The 20,045-nt window shown below is 40.5% G+C and overlaps 1 protein-coding gene and 1 long non-coding RNA gene across 6 annotated transcripts; one reads left to right on the forward strand and one right to left on the reverse strand.

Annotated features, from left to right (window-relative positions):
* Positions 1-177: 177 nt before the first annotated feature.
* On the forward strand, positions 178-2,771 carry LOC110711446. The gene is made up of 2 exons (XR_002509365.1): positions 178-1,646; positions 1,733-2,771. It is a non-coding gene; the product is annotated as an uncharacterized LOC110711446 (long non-coding RNA).
* LOC110711417 lies at positions 2,617-12,418 on the reverse strand. Of its 5 annotated transcripts, none has more exons than XM_021889813.1 (11): positions 12,004-12,418; positions 11,339-11,386; positions 11,138-11,211; positions 9,690-10,517; positions 9,424-9,517; positions 9,226-9,336; positions 8,417-9,130; positions 6,076-8,313; positions 5,928-5,994; positions 4,138-4,286; positions 2,617-3,199 (listed from the first exon to the last, which is right to left on the reverse strand). In XM_021889813.1, the coding sequence occupies exons 1-11, from the start codon at positions 12,056-12,058 to the stop codon at positions 2,886-2,888; spliced, it is 4,692 nt and encodes a 1,563-aa protein (XP_021745505.1). In that variant the 5' UTR covers positions 12,059-12,418; the 3' UTR covers positions 2,617-2,885. The 5 variants fall into 5 exon arrangements, 4 of the variants coding, with proteins under 4 accessions (XP_021745505.1, XP_021745498.1, XP_021745508.1 ...); XM_021889806.1 differs by having other exon boundaries at positions 11,339-11,395; XM_021889816.1 differs by lacking the exon at positions 11,339-11,386 and having other exon boundaries at positions 12,004-12,417.
* Between the last annotated feature and the right edge of the window lie 7,627 nt (positions 12,419-20,045).

The following is a 20,045-nucleotide window of genomic DNA, read 5'->3' on the forward strand; positions in this document are numbered from 1 at the left end:
GATGTAATTTTAATATTGATAAGAGTAGGAATATAGATCGATTATATACTTCGTATACATTTTAATATGCATATAATATTTTGGAAAAATTGTTTTAAATAATATGACCTTTATCCCGTCCGCTAAAAACAAGTCCACCTTTTGTTTATTTCAGAATAATACGACCTTTGGGGGGTGTCCGCTTTAAACAAGTTGTAACCTGATTAATAGGTTATATGGACACGTGTCATCATTTTATTGGTCTAAAAATATAATTTTTTTAATTAAAAAAACCCCATCCCCTCCAATCCCCTCCCCATTCTGGTTTGTGCGCCCCCTCCCCCCTTTCCGTTTGGCCACCATGGCACTATGGCAAACCCCCGAAACCAACACCACCTCAGCCACTACCATTCCAGCCCCACCTAAACCCACGACCTAGCCCAGCACCAGTGCCGCACCACCACCCAGCCTGACGTCGATGCCACCCCTTTCCCCTCAACCACCTCGAATTTCCCCTCCATCTCCTTTGCTACAGCTTCTTCCACCAGTAATAACATCTCACATAACCCCCCTTGCAAATCACTGCCTCACAAACCCACAACACCAGACCCACGACCACCACCTGACCACAGCCAGCTCCACCACAATCACCCAACATACCACAAAAACTAGCTCGCAAAAACCCTTTCACCTGCAAAAACCAGCCCAAAGTTGGTCGCCGCTAGCATCTTTTTGGTTTCGGGTTTGGGTTTGGGTGTGGTGAGTGGGGGTGGTGGTCACGGGTCTGGGTTTAGGTGGGGTCGCGGTCTTGGTTGTGGTTTCGGGTTTGGGTGTGGTAGGTGGGGGTGGTGGTCACGGGTCTGGGTTTAGGTGGGTGGGGATGGTGGTGGGCTAGCTCTGGTGAAGAAGGGGGTTATTGGTGGTGGTTGGGCAGAGTGCCTAGTGACGGAGAAGAGGCAAAAGGAGGTGGGTAAGGGAGGAGGGTGATGGGTGGTCGCGGGGGAGGAGGAGGGGCTGATTCTATTTTTTGTTTTTTTATTTTGTTTTTTGATTTAAATGTTAATAAATCATAATTGAAGTTGTTATTAAGAGTTAATTACATTGTTAAATGAATTTATTAAGAAAAAAATAAAAAATTTAACCGGTTATTCAAGCTGTATGTTTAAAACGGACACCTTCAAAGGTCGTATTATTCTGAAATAAACAAAAGGTGGACTTGTTTTTAGCGGACGGGTGAAAGGTGGTATTATTTAAAGCAATTTTTCCTAATATCTTTTATAATGTTTCATTATGTACTAATTACATATATATAACTTACACTTTAATATACGAATTGAACCTGTCAATAATGTTATATCAATTGATCCTTATATTCAAATTCAATCCGGAGTATAAATTTGTTGAAGTTTTTAAAACAACTTAATATTGTAACTCTAAAGGTAACTAAAAATCTAAAATATTTATTTTTGTGATTGAGTTCGTTGAGGTACTGAGTGAGGAATATATCTTAAGTATTATCTGTACAATAGTTTGATTTGTTCCCTTATTTTTTTTTTTTTTTTTTTTTTTTTTTTGTTTTTGGTGGTCTAAGGAATTAACTGAAATGGCTCTTCAAATAGTGGAAATATGCTGCAGACGGCTTGCTATGACACAATTGGCGTATCTCGGTATTCTTTGCACTGGTTTTTTGTTGCAATGACAGAACACATTTAATTTGATCTTTCCATAACCTGTGTTTGTGTTTGTATTGTAGAATATGAAGAGAAAATTTCGATGAGTGGTAATTAATTATTGTTGCCTATAAGCTGTTCGATGAAATGCTTAAGAGAGAAATTTTGCCATCTCATAGGAGTTGATGCAGGCATTGTGTAGGAAGAGTCAGGTGACTAAAGCTATGTATTTATTGGATGATGTGCTTAACAAGGGTTTCCTGCCCGATACTTTGAGCTATACTAGTTTGTTGAATAATTTGTGTAGGAAGAAGAAGCTTAAGGAGGCTTATAAGTTGCTATGTAGGTTGAAAGTTAAAGGGTGTAATCCAAATATCATACATTATAGCACGGTTATGTTGGGTTTGTGTAGAGAGGGGCGTGCACACGAGGCCTTCAACATTTTGGATGATATATATTCGAATGGATGTTTGCCAAATTTGGCGTCCTATCGAACATTGGTTGGTTTGGTTGATCAAGGATTGCATGATGAAGTGAAGTACTTGGAGGAAATGATCTCGAAAGGTTGCTTTCCGCATTTTTCAATCACATATTCGTTGATTAAAGGTTTGTGTGATGTTGGTAGGATAGAGGTAGCTTCTGAGGTGCTTGGTGAGTTTCTTAAACATGGGGAAGCACCATATACTGGTACACTATAACACAGTTATGTTGGGTTTGTGTCGAGAGAGGCATGCACACATGCCTGAAAAAGCCCTTAAGATGCTCTTAGAGTGTAATTTTAAGCCGACTTCAAAGCACCTAAATCATGTTCTTAGCTTGCTATCCTAATGGCACAATGGAATTTTCTTATGCCTGCTTTTGGTCCTTTTAGGATTGCAACCAAGTAATCATTGTTGTTGGCCACTTGCCAATATGTACCATGTCTCAGTGGGAGATGAGTATGTATGAATCTGAAAAGCAAGATATCTAATGATAAATTTTAATTCTGAAACTGCTTGAAAAACTCAGTATGTACAAAAACTCTACACGGGATACATAAGCTTGCCTAAACACTATATCAGCTCTTCTATCACCCCTTTCCATGAACAGGTATAATTGGCCTGAAAATCAATGAATTCCCAACAAGAGGGAAAAAGGCTTTACAAAAAAAAAAAAAAAAAATCCTGTACACCTCTTAAAAGACCTAAAGAAGAAATAATTAGGTACAGCAATGAATACATTAAAAAAAAAAAAGCGCTAATCATCTATCCTTTGAATCTCGCCCATCATGATACGGTTGCTAGTAACCTTGAAGCCAAGAAGAGCTGGATCAATCTGCCTTCCTTTTTTCCCCTTCTTCTTCCCACTCTTTCCCTGGGCATCAGCCAATTCTGAGGCACCTGTCACATGAGAATCAGGCTGAGGTGGCTTCTTAGCATTACTCTTTAACATGTCTATGAATGATGTCTCCGAAACATCAGAGTCGCTACAAGAATTAGTTCGTCTGAAACGCATATCCTTCTTGATAGAGGTTTCAGGAGCTTGTGCAGCTGCGTTTTCCCGTCTTCCACCTAAAATGTCTATGTATCAGCATCACAGCATAACTAACAATAAGAAAAAGAAAAACACAGAGATTCTCCATGCAGCGTCTTCAATGTAAACATCTATAACCTGAACGTGTATCCTCCAGAATATAAAATGATCAGCAGGGTATTGATCAAGATCTGGCTTGTAGCAAGAGTAATTAACTGTCTTCACTAGAGAGGAAGACAACAGACAAGTACTCTAATATTTATTCGAACATATCTGCTATGTCCTATAAAGATTGATGTGAATGGATACAGCATATAATTACTCCGTACCCAATAACATTCCTTTAAAAAGTTTGATTTTGGTGTATCTTAGTGATCTATCAATCAAAGATGAGTACCATCCCCAAAGCTTTTTACCAATTGATCTAGTTGACACCCACACATTTCATTAAAATATTTATCCGTTTTATTAGTTTACACACCTTGTAATTTTACACTATTCACACACTCCCCTTTCACTATCTTTTGTGGTTTACAAGCAAGGACAATCAGACTCATGTGAGCTTTTGTTAAATTGGTCTCAATGCATAGTTTCAAGATGTCAACTATATATAAATGTCAGTGATACTTATATGTAATTTATGATATTGATGGTCAACAGTTGCGCTTTTGAGAGGCATAAAAGTCGAATTGTGTAAAAAAAAAGGATAAAAAAAACAATGAAGTATTAAAAAGGCACCTAAGAAGACAATTGCCAAAGTATTCTCACCAACCCCAAAAGGGCAACACTTGTAATTGTTTGTTCTACCCATGCACAACTCCTAAACATCCAACCAAATTCTAGGAAAGATTAATAAAAAGCTTATACTGTGTTTTAGGCCAAAAGAGAATATTAGCAAACATGGAAACCATAGCCACTCAAACAGATCTCCAAGATTCCAATTCATTAACTTAATTAAGTGCAACAGTATACATACCATCAGGATTTCCAATAGATGAGCTCATTCCTTTAGTGGGAGCATCGATTGTTAGACCAGAGATACCCTCCTGAGATGACAAAGGGCGAGATACAGGTGGACGTTTAAACAAGACATTTTCTGAACCTCTGGAAAGAACAGTAGGTATCCTGCATCACAAATACATATTTAAGGGGGAAAAACATTCAACATTAAGTGCTAAAAGGAGTCTAATAGCAAAGAAACAATCAGATTCACTAAATAGCAGAGCAATTACTATCAATAGAATCAAGTCCTCTCTTCTATAACACCATAAACAGACATCAATATTATACAAAAACCCTAAACAGCATATTTCTGGTCCCAAAGATTGCAGACAGAAACACATAAATGGATGTGTGTGTCTCAGGGGAAACAAAGTATTTTCAGAAGAAAATTCAGTCTGGAAATGTTAAGGGGAACTTGTGCAATACAACTCTGAACTTTACTGATCCAATTCAGAGGTTGTATGGGCCCAGGACCATAAAATAATTGCTGCACATACCCTAGAGAATTAGAGATTTTTGTGCTCAAATCAGCACCATGACCTCAAACAGTTCTTCCCTTCAATTTAGATATTCTTATGTAAACATCTATAGTGGGGTAAGCATCACGAAAATCAAACTGCCACCATGATTTTTTCTCAGCTAAACATCAAATGATATCCAAGGGTTGTTAAACCCAAAAACAACGAAATGTGGGCTAGAACTAAGGTTACAAAGAGATAGAAAAGGCAGCATATAGATGGCAATAGTAGATATAAGAGCTAGGGGATAAAAGGAGGGAAATCATGAATCAAGAACGCTAAGAGCATCAAGAGGAAAAGGCAAATCCAGTTGAAAGCTCTTAAGACAAAAGAACAGATGAAGAAAGTCTAATTTCAATTTCTTTTCTCTAATCTCATTTAAATGTACACAGTTTCAGTATGTTTAACATGCCCTTCACTGTAAGATACAAACTAATGCAATAGATTCCATAGTGGTCAACTGCCAACTAAACCACATGGTAACCTAATCAGCAATTTGATTTGTACATTTATCTACCAAAGCACCTGAATATTATCAGCTCTTCTGGTCTCCTCTTAGCTCTTGCCTCGTCATATACAGTTAAAGCAGCAAATTGTACTTCAGAGCAAGACCTTGCTCTGCATACCTTCTCCTATGGCAACAAACTTTGATTATTTAATTTAGGAAAAATTGTGGGTAACTACCATTCACATCTCACTTTCTACAAACAACCACGTATTAAATAATGCTTTAACAACCATCTTTTTAACAAAATTATTTACAAATATTACAATTTGATGATTTCCCCAGGCGCCATTAATAGCCCAAAGACACACTTCCTTCCCTTCCATCCCACACTAATGGGCCTGAATTTCTTAGATTTTACCTCATGTTTTAGGTCTCTAAAACAATCATGATAGTGGTAATGAAGCAAACCAACTTTAAAAAGGATTATTTTCCCTACAAATTATCTAAGATCGTCTCCCTCCTCTTTAAGCAATCACTACCAATGTGTCACCTAAACATCTGAGTTCAGGCCAAGCAGAATTCAGAAGAGAACAACATAATATTCATCAAAGTGACCACACTCACAACATGGATGGCAATCCAACAAAAACACAGACCCAAGCCTGAAACATAGTACATCATGATAGCGATCCTGTTAATCTATTTCCTATCTTCGTCAAAAACAATGTATACATAAAAATCCATTGACTACAATTCCACCAGCATATAACAGTAATAATAACCATTCAGATTCATTACCTATCAACCTCCTCAGTAAAAGAATTAGATCGCCCAATTTTATCATTGTAGAATCCTCCTTGTCCAGCTGCAAGCAACAGAAACCACAATTACTTCCGATTCCGAAAATTTTGGAACCATTAGTAGAAGTAAATCTCAGAAAATTTACCAGCAACCCCAATTGAGCTCTGCCTGTTGATGGAACTGGATGGTATCTCCCTCCCATCCAATGCTGTAACTCCATGCTGCTTTGAAATATTCTCAGGATTCTCCATCATTGAACCCTTCACCATGTCTTCAATTTTGGGAGCCCACTTCTTTCCCTCTACCTCAGAGAATTCACGATCAATATAAGTGTTGCCTCCCATATCAGAATTAGGGTACATCAGCGAAGAACTTCTACTGATTCCAGTGTATATAGCATCTCCATCCATAACTATTCCAGAGTTGGATCGACCAGTCAATCTCCCACTATTGTCAAAACCACCAGCCTGCTCATCAGCTAGTCGGAGCTGAGTTTGTTCAGCTGCCATATTGACAAAGGATGGAACAGCAGCAGGATTGGCTAAACCAACATCACGCTCATGGGCAAGGTTAAACAAATGATCATTAGAGCTAGGCCCAGAAAAAAATGCAGGAGTTCTTCTCTCCAATGGTGGACCTTCATTCAAACTTAGAGGTTGTGTTGGTTGATTGTTAGATTTCTGATGCAGCAGTTCCATGAGCAATCTCTTTGAGTTATCTTCATCAAGTTGTTGCTCCCTCTTCTGGTGTTCAGCATTAAGATGCAGCTGTTGGATATGGGATTCCATCCAATCATTTGACACACGGTTATCACTGTCAGGCCAGCGGCCCTCGCCATCAAAATGAGAAGTATTAAATTCATTAGGAACAAAAGAGTGATGAGGATGATGAGAATGGGTCCCAGAACCTAATGAGCCCAGTTGACCTGCAGAGCGTAAATGATTGTTAGGATCTTGAATATCCAAACCCTGCAGTCGAGCCATAGCATTAGCCATTTCCATGTTAACACCAGGACCTCCACCTTGCAAAGACATTGCACGTTCGTATTGTAATGTCCCAGGGTCATATAACCCTCTTTTCAATCGCTCCTGCATTTGAATGTTCCGTTCTATTTCTCTTAGCTGCTGCTCCTCCTGCTGCGCCCTCTGCTGCTGCTGCTGCTGCAGCATATCTAGAGGGCTAAACGGAGGTGGGCTGAACGCAGCAGAATGAGCTCGTTGAGAGGCCACAGGGTTGCGAAGAAATTGCTCTGCTTCTTCCACAGGCCAAACTGAGCCAATTGATCTTCCCTCCCCCAGTTCCAGTCGCTGCCTGAGGCCCATTGACATCTGCCGAGCCTGTAATTGCTCCTGCTGCAGCAATTGTTGAGACCGAAATTGTTCATGCCGTGTGTGCTGCATCAATTCTAAGAGATCAGCCTGGCGATCATGATGAGTTACTTGGCCTAACTTCGCCTGTATTAGTTGTTCCAAGTAAGGATCATTGTGCCTTGAAGGCTGATGCAAATGGGTTTGGGAATCACGTAGAAGATGCTGCTTCAGCAACATCTGATCCAAGCCTGAACTAGGATCCATATGAGACTGAGCAAAGCCAGGCTCACGACCATGAATAAACTGCTCAAGGATTAGTTGCCTAGCCTGGGACTGCTGCTCCTGCAAAAGAATTTGCTGAAGCTGTTGTTGTTGCTGCTGCTGTGGCTGCAATTGATGACTTTGATGTTGTTGGATCTCCAGCTGCCGTTGTTGGAGCTCCAGCTGCCGCTGTTGCTGGAGAGCCAAGATGTGCTCAACCTCGGACAAAGATTGATTTGACAACTGGTGATGAAGTGATCCTCGGCCAGGGACTTGTTCTAGAGGTGACTCATTCAAGTGATTAAGTTGAGACAAGATATTTCTCTGTTGGATATGCTGCTGCTGAAGTTGTCTCGACATTAACTGCTCAGCTAATTCACGGTGATTGGATTCTTGATCAAGGTGAGAAAAATGTTGGGTCTCCAATGCGTCCCCAAACATGTTTGAATTAGAAATAGGACCTTTATCATAGAAATTAGGCCACGATTCCTCAATATTTTGATCAGAAAGGCCACCAAAAGGAGCATTCCTCCCAGGAGAATGACCCATAAGATGACCAGGCATACCCATGGTAGAGGGCATACTTGAAGGTTGGGCTTGCCTGTTTGAATTACTTTCAAGTTCAGACCACAACAATCCAAAAGGGTGCAGCTTATCATCTTTCTGAACTGGCATGCCAGTTTCTTTTGCTTCATTTGGATGTGTATGATAACCAACATGATTTGTCACAGGCCCATCAGCACTTCTCAAACATCTCCCAACAGGGTTACCGCCACTCCCAGCTGTCCCAGGTCTTCCAGGAAATACAATCTCTGCAGCACAAGCAAAGACATGGTGTTAACATTATAAAGTCACATTCACCAACACACACATGATAAACAGCTAAACACAGAAAGGCGATTCTTAAAACAATACCTTCGTCTTGAGCCGAAGAATCATGGAAACCTTTCCCTTCAGAAAAAGCATGTTGTGCTAAAACATCATGCTCAAACATTCGAGTGTGAGCTGGTTGATTTGAATGATTGTCCAACTCTGACAACCGCCAAGTTTGGTTATTTAAAGCGGACACATCATTCATCTCAGAGGTGGATGTGGACCCTCCAGGATTATCAATCTTAGAACATAAATCTGAATTGATACCAAGCCCTTCTTGAGCATTCAAATGTGGCATTACATCACCCAACTCATGAAAGGGGGCATGTTCTGGAGCATCTGCCAAGCGAACTGGTAAGTCAAGGCCGAAAAATCCTTGTTCAAACCATGAGATGATGTCAACACCAAGAAATGGACCCTGTACCTCTCCCTGAGGATCACGGTAGTATAAGCTTAACTCCTCAGGTGGTACACCATCACTGACACGATTACCATTTCTCTCACTCTGAGCATACAGCAAACTGTTACCCCGACTATCTTCAAGAGATTCTGACAAAAACAATGAGTTGGAATCATCGGGAAGGTTAGAACTAATATCAAAAGTAGCACGGTCAATCTCAGCAGCTTTGAGGGGAGTGATTTGGTAATTTTCATCATCAGTTTGTGCTGCATCAGCAATTTTCGAGACTGCTGACATTGGTCCCTCGGATTCCATGCTCCAGCCTTTCAATTCTACAGCATATTTAGCATTTTTCCCTGAAACATGTAGCAATATTACACTTAGAAATGACATTCAAACAATATTCTTTTGAAAGATACATAAACACAAAGATGAAAGTGAGGATCCTCACCATCAGCCTGACGAGGTTTACCACTTGCTGAATTGTGGAAACTGATAGCCTCCCCAGCAATTGGAGGAGGGGCATCCTGGTCTTCATCAAGAGGATCCATGTTGCCAATACCTGGGAAAAACATATTAATACCATCAGGAAAAGATAGTTCATGCAGTTCCTTTTCCATAACAATAAAAGTGATTGTGAATGAATTACCTGTTGCAACCTCAGAAAACTTGCCCTGTCTGTATGGACTGTTTGAAGCCCCACTGCCAGTAACTTTTCCCTTCCATATATCTTTAAGTAGTGCCTGTTTAAAGCATATAATATCAATAATAGCATCCAGCAGTATGACGTATTCAAGACTCCTAAAAAAACCTATGCATACATTTCTCATGAGAAGGGACTGTTATAATAAACAGCATAGAATAATAACCCATAATTCATTAAAGGATTTAAAAGAAATAAATTATAGTTCTCACCTCTTCCTCAGCATCTGGTGCAACAAAAGCCAATGGCTCAACAGCCTCCCCCTGAGTTAAGGAGGGCACTTCTTCCATGAAATCAGGCTTGGAAAAAGAAGTTCCACTGAGCTTTTGTGAGCGGTAAATGTCAAGAATTTTAGCCCTGGGGTAATGAAACTGCTCTGCCACAAGATTTGGTTTCCCAAGAATGTGCTCATTCTTATCAACTTTGACAGTGCCACTTGTACTTCCCAGTGCAGGCTTCACAATAGGTACACCATTTGACCTCCCTCTTCCAACAGTAAATCCCATGTTAGCACCATCCACCTTTCCTTTATCAGGGCCAAATCCAGGAGCAGCACGGAATGGAGTAGGTGCATTAGAAGAAGGCTCCATTCTATGGCGAGGCCTCCACTTATCACGCGATTCAGCATCCCGATTGCCACTCCCAGTGGATTGACCATCATTATGAGTGTCTTCCTTTTCAATATCTGTTTTCCTCTCTGGTCGTGAATCCTTATCCTTGTCATCAGGACCCCACCTAGAAGACCATTTGCTATCACGCCTTGTTTCATGGGCAGAATTGCGATTGGTCGCATCATGCCAACGCTCAGAAGAGGGTGAGTTTCTTGCCTCTGTATTTTCCCTCACAGAAACATTTTCAGCGCGGCGATCAGTTTTCCTGCGATCCCTTCTACCAAGTAACCCAGTTTCCCTTTCTTCCTCACGCCAACGCCTAGTGCTTTCATTCTCAGCAGCAAGTTTCCTCCAGTCCTTCTTGTCACAATCCTTCTGAGATGGATCCATGGAGTTTCCAAGAGAAAGAGTGTTTGGGCCACGCATATCCTGTTAAGAGTAGATGAAACAACATATTCCTGTTAATAGAAGAAAAGCATCTTTGACTTCAGATCAAACCCCTTAACTAGAGTCTTGTGATCATAGTTGAAATTAATTTGCCATCCAAAAAGGCAAAGAGTATCCACAAAATTTCCAACCAAAATTGACCAAAACTAGTCTTTCCCATAGCAAAGTACTACACCAACAATCAACAGTCTAGCAACTTTTTGATCCCAAACCAGTAAGAATACCCAGTCACTAGGACTAGGCAACGCCAGCCACAAAAGGTTGTAAGATAAGCTCATTGTTAAGGTAAACTTTGTAAACCTACATGACAAAGGTGTATCTTGTTCTCATATAAGTAAAATTAACTTAAGTGCCCAATCAAAGACAAGAAAATAACATTACACCGTCAAAACAACAATACAAGTCAACTTTTAAAAAAATGGATGCAATTAAATTGAGAATAATTTGAGTCATAGGACAGAAACAAATCCACGATTAGCAAAAATCACTTTATCCTGCAATGAAACAAGATGCCTCTGTGACAAAACATAGAGATGCCACAATGCCCTTTTCAAACAAGAAATGAGGAAAACTTGGATCTTTATGATAAACAAAAACCATACCGGCTTAGCATCGCTGGGTTTAGCATAAAGCCATTGCGGGGACAAAGGAATGCTGTTCTCGGACGCTGCTTGATCTGCATGGATTTCAAAAACACTACTTAAAACACGAGGTACGGAAAAAAAAAGAAAAGAAAAAAAAAGAAACAAGAAGCTTGATCGTGAGTAAATTAAATCCAAACCCATCACAACCATGAACTATACCTTTAACCTCATCAAGGAATCCCATAGAGACCTTTTCATCATCATATTCTAGAGAGGCTTCAAGACACATGGTAAGCATATTAGACACGTTAAAACTCATAAAATCTCACAATCACCCGAAAAACAAGCTGGCAAATTTGCTTGGTGTATCAAATATAAAATCATTAACTTCACACAACAATCCCCAATCCCCAACAAACATATAAGCAATCATTACAATATTAGCTAACTTCAAACTGCATTCTACTATCAAATAAATTGAGTTACATATATACTAATTTCAGAAACAAATCAAATACGAGACACTGTCAAGTAAAACAAATCCAGAAATTTCAGGGCTACAAATAGAAATCCACGGAATACACATGCTTACACAAGCAACAGCATTCAGCTAAACAAGCAACTTTTGGAAAAGCAATAAAAAATCAAAAAATAAAAAGCATCGAATCAGATAGATTACAAAAAATAACAAGGATTAAAAATCTGATCCAAAACTATAGCAATGAAACAAAAATCAAAGATAAAAGGAGAAACTCATTGTTCTTCAGATCGATAAGCCCTAATTTGACATATACAATACAAACTCGAAACGAATACAAAAATCACATCTAGAAAACATCGAAAATCAAAATTGACGACGAAAAGAGGGGAATGTTAAGGTTTACCTTTGGGAGTCGGTAAAAGGAGATCATCAGGCAGATCAATCTTACGGTCGGCCATAGTTAGGGATTGAGATCGAAATCGAAAGCTGAGATTCGATAAATTCGAGGCAACAACAAAGAGATTCGAGGAGAAAAATAGGGGAAGAAGATTTGAGAGAACGAACGAAGGAGAAAGATTAGGGTTTGGAAGAGTGTTGAGAGCGTTTGTTTGCAGAGGAGAGAGAAAGAACGAAGAGCGCAAAGGAGGAGAAGAGAGAGAGGACGAGAAAGGGGTGAGGAGCCGAGAGGGGTATGGGTGGTCAGAACGGCCAAATCAAAATCGAAAATATTTTGGTATTGGGAGTATTTTACTTGCTTTGCTAAATCGATAATTTGATTTTGTTGGAGGTTTTTTTAATAAGATTTTCATGATATCATTGTTATTGTTGTTTGTAGTCTAATAGTCATACAATTTTGGACCAATCCACCGCATAAATTTAGCTAGCCCGATTATATCTATCTATCGTTGCTAGTCACTAAGGCTCTATTTGGTGGTAGCGTTTTATGTAGTGATTAGCGTTTTAACTAGTCAAAACACTACTAGAAAAAATCTTAAACTGTTTGGCAAAGTAGTGATTCTAGTAGCAATTAGCGATAGAGGTAACGTTTAGGTAGCTTTTCTCAAACGTTAAAAATAGTAGCGTATAGAAGTAGCGGGTAGCGTTTGACAAATTTTTATTACTTTTTAATCAATATTTATATGAATTTTGATATATTTTAGTATTGCAACCGCTACTTTTGCCAAACACTCATACTATCAACCGTTACCTAACAGCTAACCTCTACCCACTACTAATTGACAGCTACTCCCTACCTTAACAGCTACCCGCTACTCGACCGCTAAAAGCTACTTGCTACCGCTACTTTTGCCAAACAGGACTTAAAGCCCTACAAGGTGGTCATCATCTATTCATCTCCACCTTCTTAGCGTGGAAAGAGTTAATAGATATTTTCATTTTATTTTTAAAACCAGATCATGATGCGCATTATGTTTGCATATTATACTTTTTTGAGAGTGTAAGTATCGTATTCGCTTATGGTAAAATTTCTAAAAGGAGACTTTGACCTTGTTCACTTCACCTTAAAAAAATAATATTAAGTAAAAATAATTTCAGTTCAACAAAAATAAGTTCAGTTCAGCAAAAATAAGTTCAGTTCAGTAAAATTATTTCAGTTCAGTGAAAATAAGTTCAGTTCAGTAAAATTCTATAACTATAAAGAAGAAATATAATAGAAAATCGGTAAAAATAATTTGAGTTCAGCAAAAATAATTTCAGTTCAGTAAAATTAATTTCAGTTCAGTAAGTAATTTAAGTTCAGCAAAAATAATTTCACTTCAATAAAATAAATTTCACTTCAGCAAAAATAGGGTGAAACGAACAGGCCTTGATATGAGATAACGTAACAAAGTAATAACATTTTTGCTCAAAGAACTAGGCATGAGACTTGCGTGCTTATACCATATAATTAACATACTTTTACTACATTATTTTTTTATTTATTTTTTTAATAAGCAAGATTAAGGGTGTGTTCGCCAGTTTTGAGTAGTTTTTGGTAGCTTTTAGTGGTTTGACTTGTTCAAACCATTACTTAATAAAAAAATATGAGTGTTTGGCAATATAATGGTAGCATTAGAGTTTAATGGTTGAATTAGCTTTTGTGAAAATTTAAAGATTGAAGGTAGCGGTAGGAATGTTTCTTCTATGTTTTTAGAATTTTACCTCTAATAGCTAGTCAACAGCTATTTTACCCAACACTCATAGTTAATTATTTACTAGAATAGGTTATGTGTCATGCACGGTAATTATACTACATTTATTCAATAAAAGAAAAACTATTGTATTTAAAATAAAATAGATAAAATACAACTATAACATATTTATTCTCTTCTTATTTTGTATATATAATGAAATGCAATATAACAAAAGAATCAATTAGACAAATGAGTATATTTAAATTACATATTAGACAACCATATAGGTGTTTTAAAAATTCAATGATAAATTAGTGTCAATTTTCTTTTTATTAACCAAATAAGTATTTAAAATTATATATGTTTCGGGTGAAAATAATAGGACCTTCGGCAAGGCCCTTCTCTGGGGCTGAAGACTGATCTCGGTCCAAGTTATGACTGGGCCGAGGGTTTCCTGCACAACAAACACACGTAAACTGGCCTCGGGGGTTGTGCCGAGGAAGGCCCTTCCGATGTCGAAGTCAATATAGTGTTAGAGGGAGAAAGCTATGCAAGAGTATTAATTGCTTGAGGCTTTAACTGAATGAATGTAGAGAGAGACAATTGAAGGCTTTTATACCTTTGCTCAATGGATGAATGGACCTTAGACCAAGTAGGCTTGCCACCTTGAGTGAGCCTTGACTGACTTGGCATTTGTTTGGAGAGTTGAACCTTGCTTTGGGCTTTTGTAATTAAAACATTTGTGGATCGGCCCAATTGTAACGAATTGGACCCAAACAAATTGCTCCCCAGACCCGATTTGGAAGCATGACGGATCGAGTTTTGACTTGCAAAATGGAGGGAAGTAAATGGTTTAATTAGCATTTAAATTTGGTGGTTATTGAGGTAATAACGGTTATTTTTTGAATTAATGGGGAAGTTGGATGGATTAGTGGACAATTAATGAGAGGAGAATGTGAACAGCTGAACATTGAAGTGGAATTAGTGGGGAGTTTAGTGGCACGGATCCTTGAGATTCCCGTTTCTGGAAGGTATTTAAGCCACTCGTCCCACAGTTCTCTTCATTTCCTTTCACGCATTCACACTTGCTTCTCGCTAATCTTTGCTACTAACCCAATTTCCTTTTTCCGCTTATACTCAGCAATCCGAAGTTTTAAGATAGAATTTGTGGTCCCAAATTCAAAGATCAGCAAATTCCGCATTTGACAAAGGTAATTTTCTTCGAAGTTTCTTCGGTTTTCTTTGCTTTTTCAAGTACCCCCCTTTTTTCTGTTTTCTCGCACTTCCACTATTCAAAAATGGCCGGTGACCAGGGAAAGAGGCTTATGGAGGCTGAACCAGCTATTGAGGAAGAGGAGGAAGAGGTGCCGCAATAGATTCCGAGGTGGAATCGCCTTTTGGCAATGATGCCGCTTCTCAGTGGCCAGAACCCTAATGTCAGGGCTGAAGATGCTGGTGCCCCGAGTGGGGTCGCAATTAGGGCAATGCTGATCTCCAGTATGCCCCCTAGGGTCTCGGAGTGCGCTAACACCTCAAGCCGAGGCATGGCCTCGACATCTAGGCCATTGACTCCCGAGGAAAGACAGTGGACTGATGTGGACGAGAATGTGGGCATCATGACAACTGAACCTTATTCATGGTGGGTCAAAAATAACACCAACTATCGCTTCGCTGAACAACTCAAAATATTCTACGGCATAATGGAAAAGGATGGGTACTGGTGTTGAATGCCTACTGCCGAGGACAGTATTCATCGCCCCTCCACCTGGATATATTGAGGTTTATACTCGGCAGCTGCAGTACGGGCTTCGGTTTCCCATCCATTCCTTTGTAATCAAGGTGCTGAATGGGTACAACATATCGTTCTCTCAGCTGACCCCCATCAGTATCTGAAGGATAATGACCTATCTTTGGGTCTGCCTGTTTTACGGGCTTGAGCCGAGTGTGCACTGCTTCCGCTGCATGCACAAGGTGATGCTTAATAAGCAGTCCAACAAATGACATGGCTCTAGTTGGTGGCAAATTGAAGATGAGAGGGGGTTCCTCTTTACCTATCCGAATGATACTTCGGATAAAGACTGGAGAGGCCAATGAATCTGGGTTCGGGCGCTGACAGACGAGGATCATCCAAATTTCTTCGGCGGGCCTCGATACTTGAGGAAGCTCGATCCTAAGCTGTTCAGCATCGGGCCTGATGAGTTTTCTGATGCCGATCTGAAACAGATAGAAGCTCTTCGGCAAGAGCCACATGCCTGGGGCCACAGGCCGAATGGCAAATATGCCTACTATCTTGTTGTCTTGCTGCCACTATATTTTCTAGGAGAATATACTTGTTGTTGTCGGCCTTTGCCGAAAATACCAAGGCCGGTCGAAAACTTTATTATTTTTCATTATTTTTTGCTTTCTGATGCTTATTTCTCACGGCCAAGCTAACCGTTATTCTTTGTTTTTCCAGAGTTGTACGAAGAGAACTCGAGCGTTGATTACGAAGTGCTAGGGATCAGTCAGGAGAGGAACCCGATCATCAACACCCCCAAAATCACTAATTCCAAGGATCGGGCCCTTTCCCTGCACCAGAAGAGGCTTCAGGTGGTCAGCGATGTTGAGTATCAGGCGCAGAGACCTTGGTTTGAGAAGGTCAACCCCTACTTTCTCCACCCAGCCAAAAAGCAAGCAGCTGCAACTATTGCCGTTGAGGCCTTCAGAAGCGGAGCTGGGCCTTCTACTCCTACTGCTGAGTCGAGAGTAAAGGAAGCTAAAGAAGAAGAAGATACCGAAGACGCTCGTCTGTTGAAGACTTTGGTGAGCCTTTGGACTTGTCTGAATTTGCTTCTTCTTTCTTTATTTGTTTGTTGTTTTTTTTTTTGAACTTATGTGACTCTTTGCCCCCTTGTTCTTTCTTTTGTAGTCCGACGAAGAAAAAGAGAACAAAGGAGAGCCATCCGAGCTGCTCAAGTAGAGTCAACTTCGAATGAATCATCTTCAGACGAAGAAATGATTGGTCAAAGGAGGAGAAGAGTCGTTATCAACCTTGGGCAGTTTCAAACTGCCGAGCCTGCTACCAAAAGACCTCGGTTAGGTGAGGACCAACCCGAGGTGATTAAAGAGAAGATTCCTCCTCTTGCCGAGGCTCATGTTGAGGAAGAAGTCCAAACAAAGACTCCTCCAGAGGTTCAAGTGGTCGACATTTCAGATGCAGCTCCTTCCTCTCCTCGGCACGTGGCCGAGGATTTTGCTGGTGAGGTCCAGAAGGAGGCCGAGACCTTGCTTGTTCTCCCTAAGGACAGGGTTATAGTTGAGGACCTTCACGACTTCGGTGCTGAGGATACCGAGGAAGAACAGAGGGCTAAGGAGACTAGGCACACTGATATACCCTCTTCCTCTGCTGCTGGATCCTTCAGGACTTTCCAGTCCGCTGAAATGGGGTTCAAATCTACCCCCCTAGTTTATGTTCCTGCCCATGCTCGGTATATTATGGTGTCCCAGCACAGCTCTGCAATGAATTACTTCGATGACCTCACCAACATGTCAGAGCTAAAGAGGGCCAGGGTTTGGACCATTGGTGCTGTAATTAGGGCCTTCGAGCCATTTGTCAGGGTTCTAGACCCCTTCATGGAAAACCAGAGGATGCTAATGCGGGTAAACCTATCGGCACTTTACCTTCTTCATTTATATTTCAGCTTTCTTCGTTTTCTTTTCTCTTTTTTTTTTGAAAAATCAACGAGTACGTTGTTCAAAAGTCTTGGACTTCAGGAGCAACATTCTCTTGATCCTTAGAATTCTTCTTCTGTTTTTTATTTATTTTGGTTGATCATTGCTCTACCTTTCTGCAGGTCGTTCATAACCACTTTATAACTGTGGAAATGAACGAGGAGTTGAAGACTAAAGTAGGAAAGGCCGAAGAAGCTGAATGCCGAGCTCAGCTTGCTGAGCTAAAGAGCTAGAAAGCAGAAGAAGAATCCGCTGCATGCCGCGCTTAGATGGACGCAATGGCTACTAGCTTTCGCGACTTCTACCAGGAAATGGAACAGTCCATCTTCCCTCGAGGGTCAGGCCTTGATCCAGGAGTTTGGGGCTGTGGATATTCCTAGCTTCAAAGCTCGGATCGAGCGGAAGATGCAGAAGGAAGGTGAGGCTCGGCAGAAGCTGGCCGAGGACTTTAATGAGAGTGCTCGCTGAGGCTGAAGCCAAGCATAGGCAATATGAACTAGAGGATGAGATTCAGCGACTGAGGGGTCAGCTGAAGGCAAAGGATGCAGAACTTTCTAAGGCCGGGCTTAAATTGGAAGGCAAAGATGCCGAACTTTCCAAGGCCTAGGCTGAGCTGAATGGCGTCCGGAGGCAGCTAGAAGTGCAGGCTGAAGGGGTTGCTAGGGCTCAGGCTGATCTTGAGGTTGCCTAGAAGCTGTTGCAAGTCAGAATCTATACCCAAGATCAATACGACGAGGGTTTTAACAATGGCTTCCAGGTAACTCGGCGACTGGCTTTTCATGCTGATCCGAGCATTAACTGGGATGCAGCTGAACAGTGGTCGATGGATCCCAACCATCCGAATCTACACATAGCCCATGATGCTGAGGTTGTTTTCCTCACTCGTCAGGCTGAAGGTGAGGCTCGAGCTGAGAGGGAAGCTGAAGAAGCCAAGAAGAAAAAGCCTTAACCTGCTTCCTTTTCAGCTGGTGCTGGGACTTCTAAGGGCCTAGTTACTCAGCCTAATCCTGCTGATGCTGAAGCATAGGAATTCAGGCAGTCATCCTCAGAGTCATGCAGATCAACTTGCACTTAATTGTTTATCTCTGTTGCATCTGCTTGCCTTGATATTTGCTTCAGCTGGCCTTGTCTTAAGTAGTTATACTTAGTTCGACAGTTGTGTTTTTCGCTTGTGGGCTGCTGTCGATGTAGAATTTCTTTGTGTTTAACTTTGAAACTCTTACTTTTTGATGTGTCTCGGAGATCCGAGCATCTTTGAACTATTAATGAACTGCTTTGCCTTCATTTCTTATGCCTTGCTCTTTTTCTTACCTTGTCTTCTTGCTTTTTTGCAAAAAAATGCTAAGTACTGAGCTTCGGCTCGGAATTGTCTAGCTGAGTGCTTTTTTCCCCCCTTAGAAATATGAAGTTGTGATCTTCAGGTTTTTGAGGTGCTTGCTTCAACTTTTTTGGTATAGCCGAGGCTTTGCCCTAGCAAAAATTTTGTAATAATTCAAATTTTGAAGTTTCTGCTCTTTTCATTTCTCTTCTACTTTATTTTTGAAGGATCTGATTTCGTTGCTCAGTAGTCTTAGACTCCGAGAGAAATATTCTCCTGATCCTTATAATTCATCCAAGGGAATGACCATCCAAAACATAATACCAGGGAACTGATTCATCCGAAGTACATTGCCGTTGGAGGGCGATACTTCGGGGGTGCAATCGTTGTTCCCGGGACTGATTCATCCAAAGTACAATGCCGCTGATAGGCGATACTTCGATGGTGAAATCATTGTTCCTATTTTTTAGGCTATATTTTATTGGATATAACTCATCCGAAGCACAATGCCAGGGAACTGATTCATCCGAAGTACATTGTCGTTGGGGGGAAATACTTCGGGGGTAAAATCATTGTTCCCTGCTTGGCAGGTTTGACGGCAATCCGAAGTACAATGCCTTTGGTGAGCTATACTTCAGACAGTGCCGAAGGGAAACCTCTTTTTTCAAAAAATGTAGAAGATAGAAAAATAGAAACTTGCCAAATTTATAGAAATGGTTGCCCAAGGGCCTTTCATTAATTAAAAAGATGCACTTACATAGATTGTACTTCCCCGAAGGGCTTACACATGATATATCTTAAGTACAAGTTATTTTTCAGCTTAGTTCCATCCAACTGCCAAAGTTGGTACGTTCTTGGCTGAAGTTCATCATAAATTTTATAGGGTCCCTCCCAAGTGGCTGAGAGTTTCCTATGAATGCGGCTTTTTTGCATAGCTGCAGCATTCCGAAGAACCAGATCCCCAATTTTGAGAGGTCTTGCATTGACTCTTCGATTGTAGAATCTGTTGATTCTTTGTTTGTATGCAGCCATTCTGTCTCGGGCCGAATCTTTGACCTCGTCTAGAAAGTCAAGGGATTCTTACATGAGTTGCTAATTTTCTTCGACCAATAAGAGATTTACCCGCAAACTTTCTGTGCCAATTTGCACTAGAAGAACGACCTTGGATCCATACACCAGCTGATCAAAAGGTGAATGTCCCGTAGCCTCTTTTTCAGTTGTCCGAAGTGAACAGAGGGTCCCTGGAAGCTCCTCTATCCACTTGGACTTTTGATCTTCAACTCT

Source organism: Chenopodium quinoa, unplaced genomic scaffold, assembly GCF_001683475.1.
Source record: "Chenopodium quinoa cultivar QQ74 unplaced genomic scaffold, ASM168347v1, whole genome shotgun sequence".
Lineage (NCBI taxonomy): Eukaryota > Viridiplantae > Streptophyta > Magnoliopsida > Caryophyllales > Amaranthaceae > Chenopodium > Chenopodium quinoa.

Excerpts from the sequence above, each read along its gene's own strand:
- LOC110711417 (XM_021889798.1), bottom strand. The coding sequence starts at position 11,329 with ATGGTTGTGATGGGTTTGGATTTAATTTACTCACGATCAAGCTTCTTG. Across the intron at positions 9,518-9,689 it reads CACCAGATGCTGAGGAAGAG|GCACTACTTAAAGATATATG; the intron begins GTGAGAACTATA and ends TGCTTTAAACAG. Across the intron at positions 8,314-8,416 it reads TTCTTCGGCTCAAGACGAAG|AGATTGTATTTCCTGGAAGA; the intron begins GTATTGTTTTAA and ends CTTGTGCTGCAG.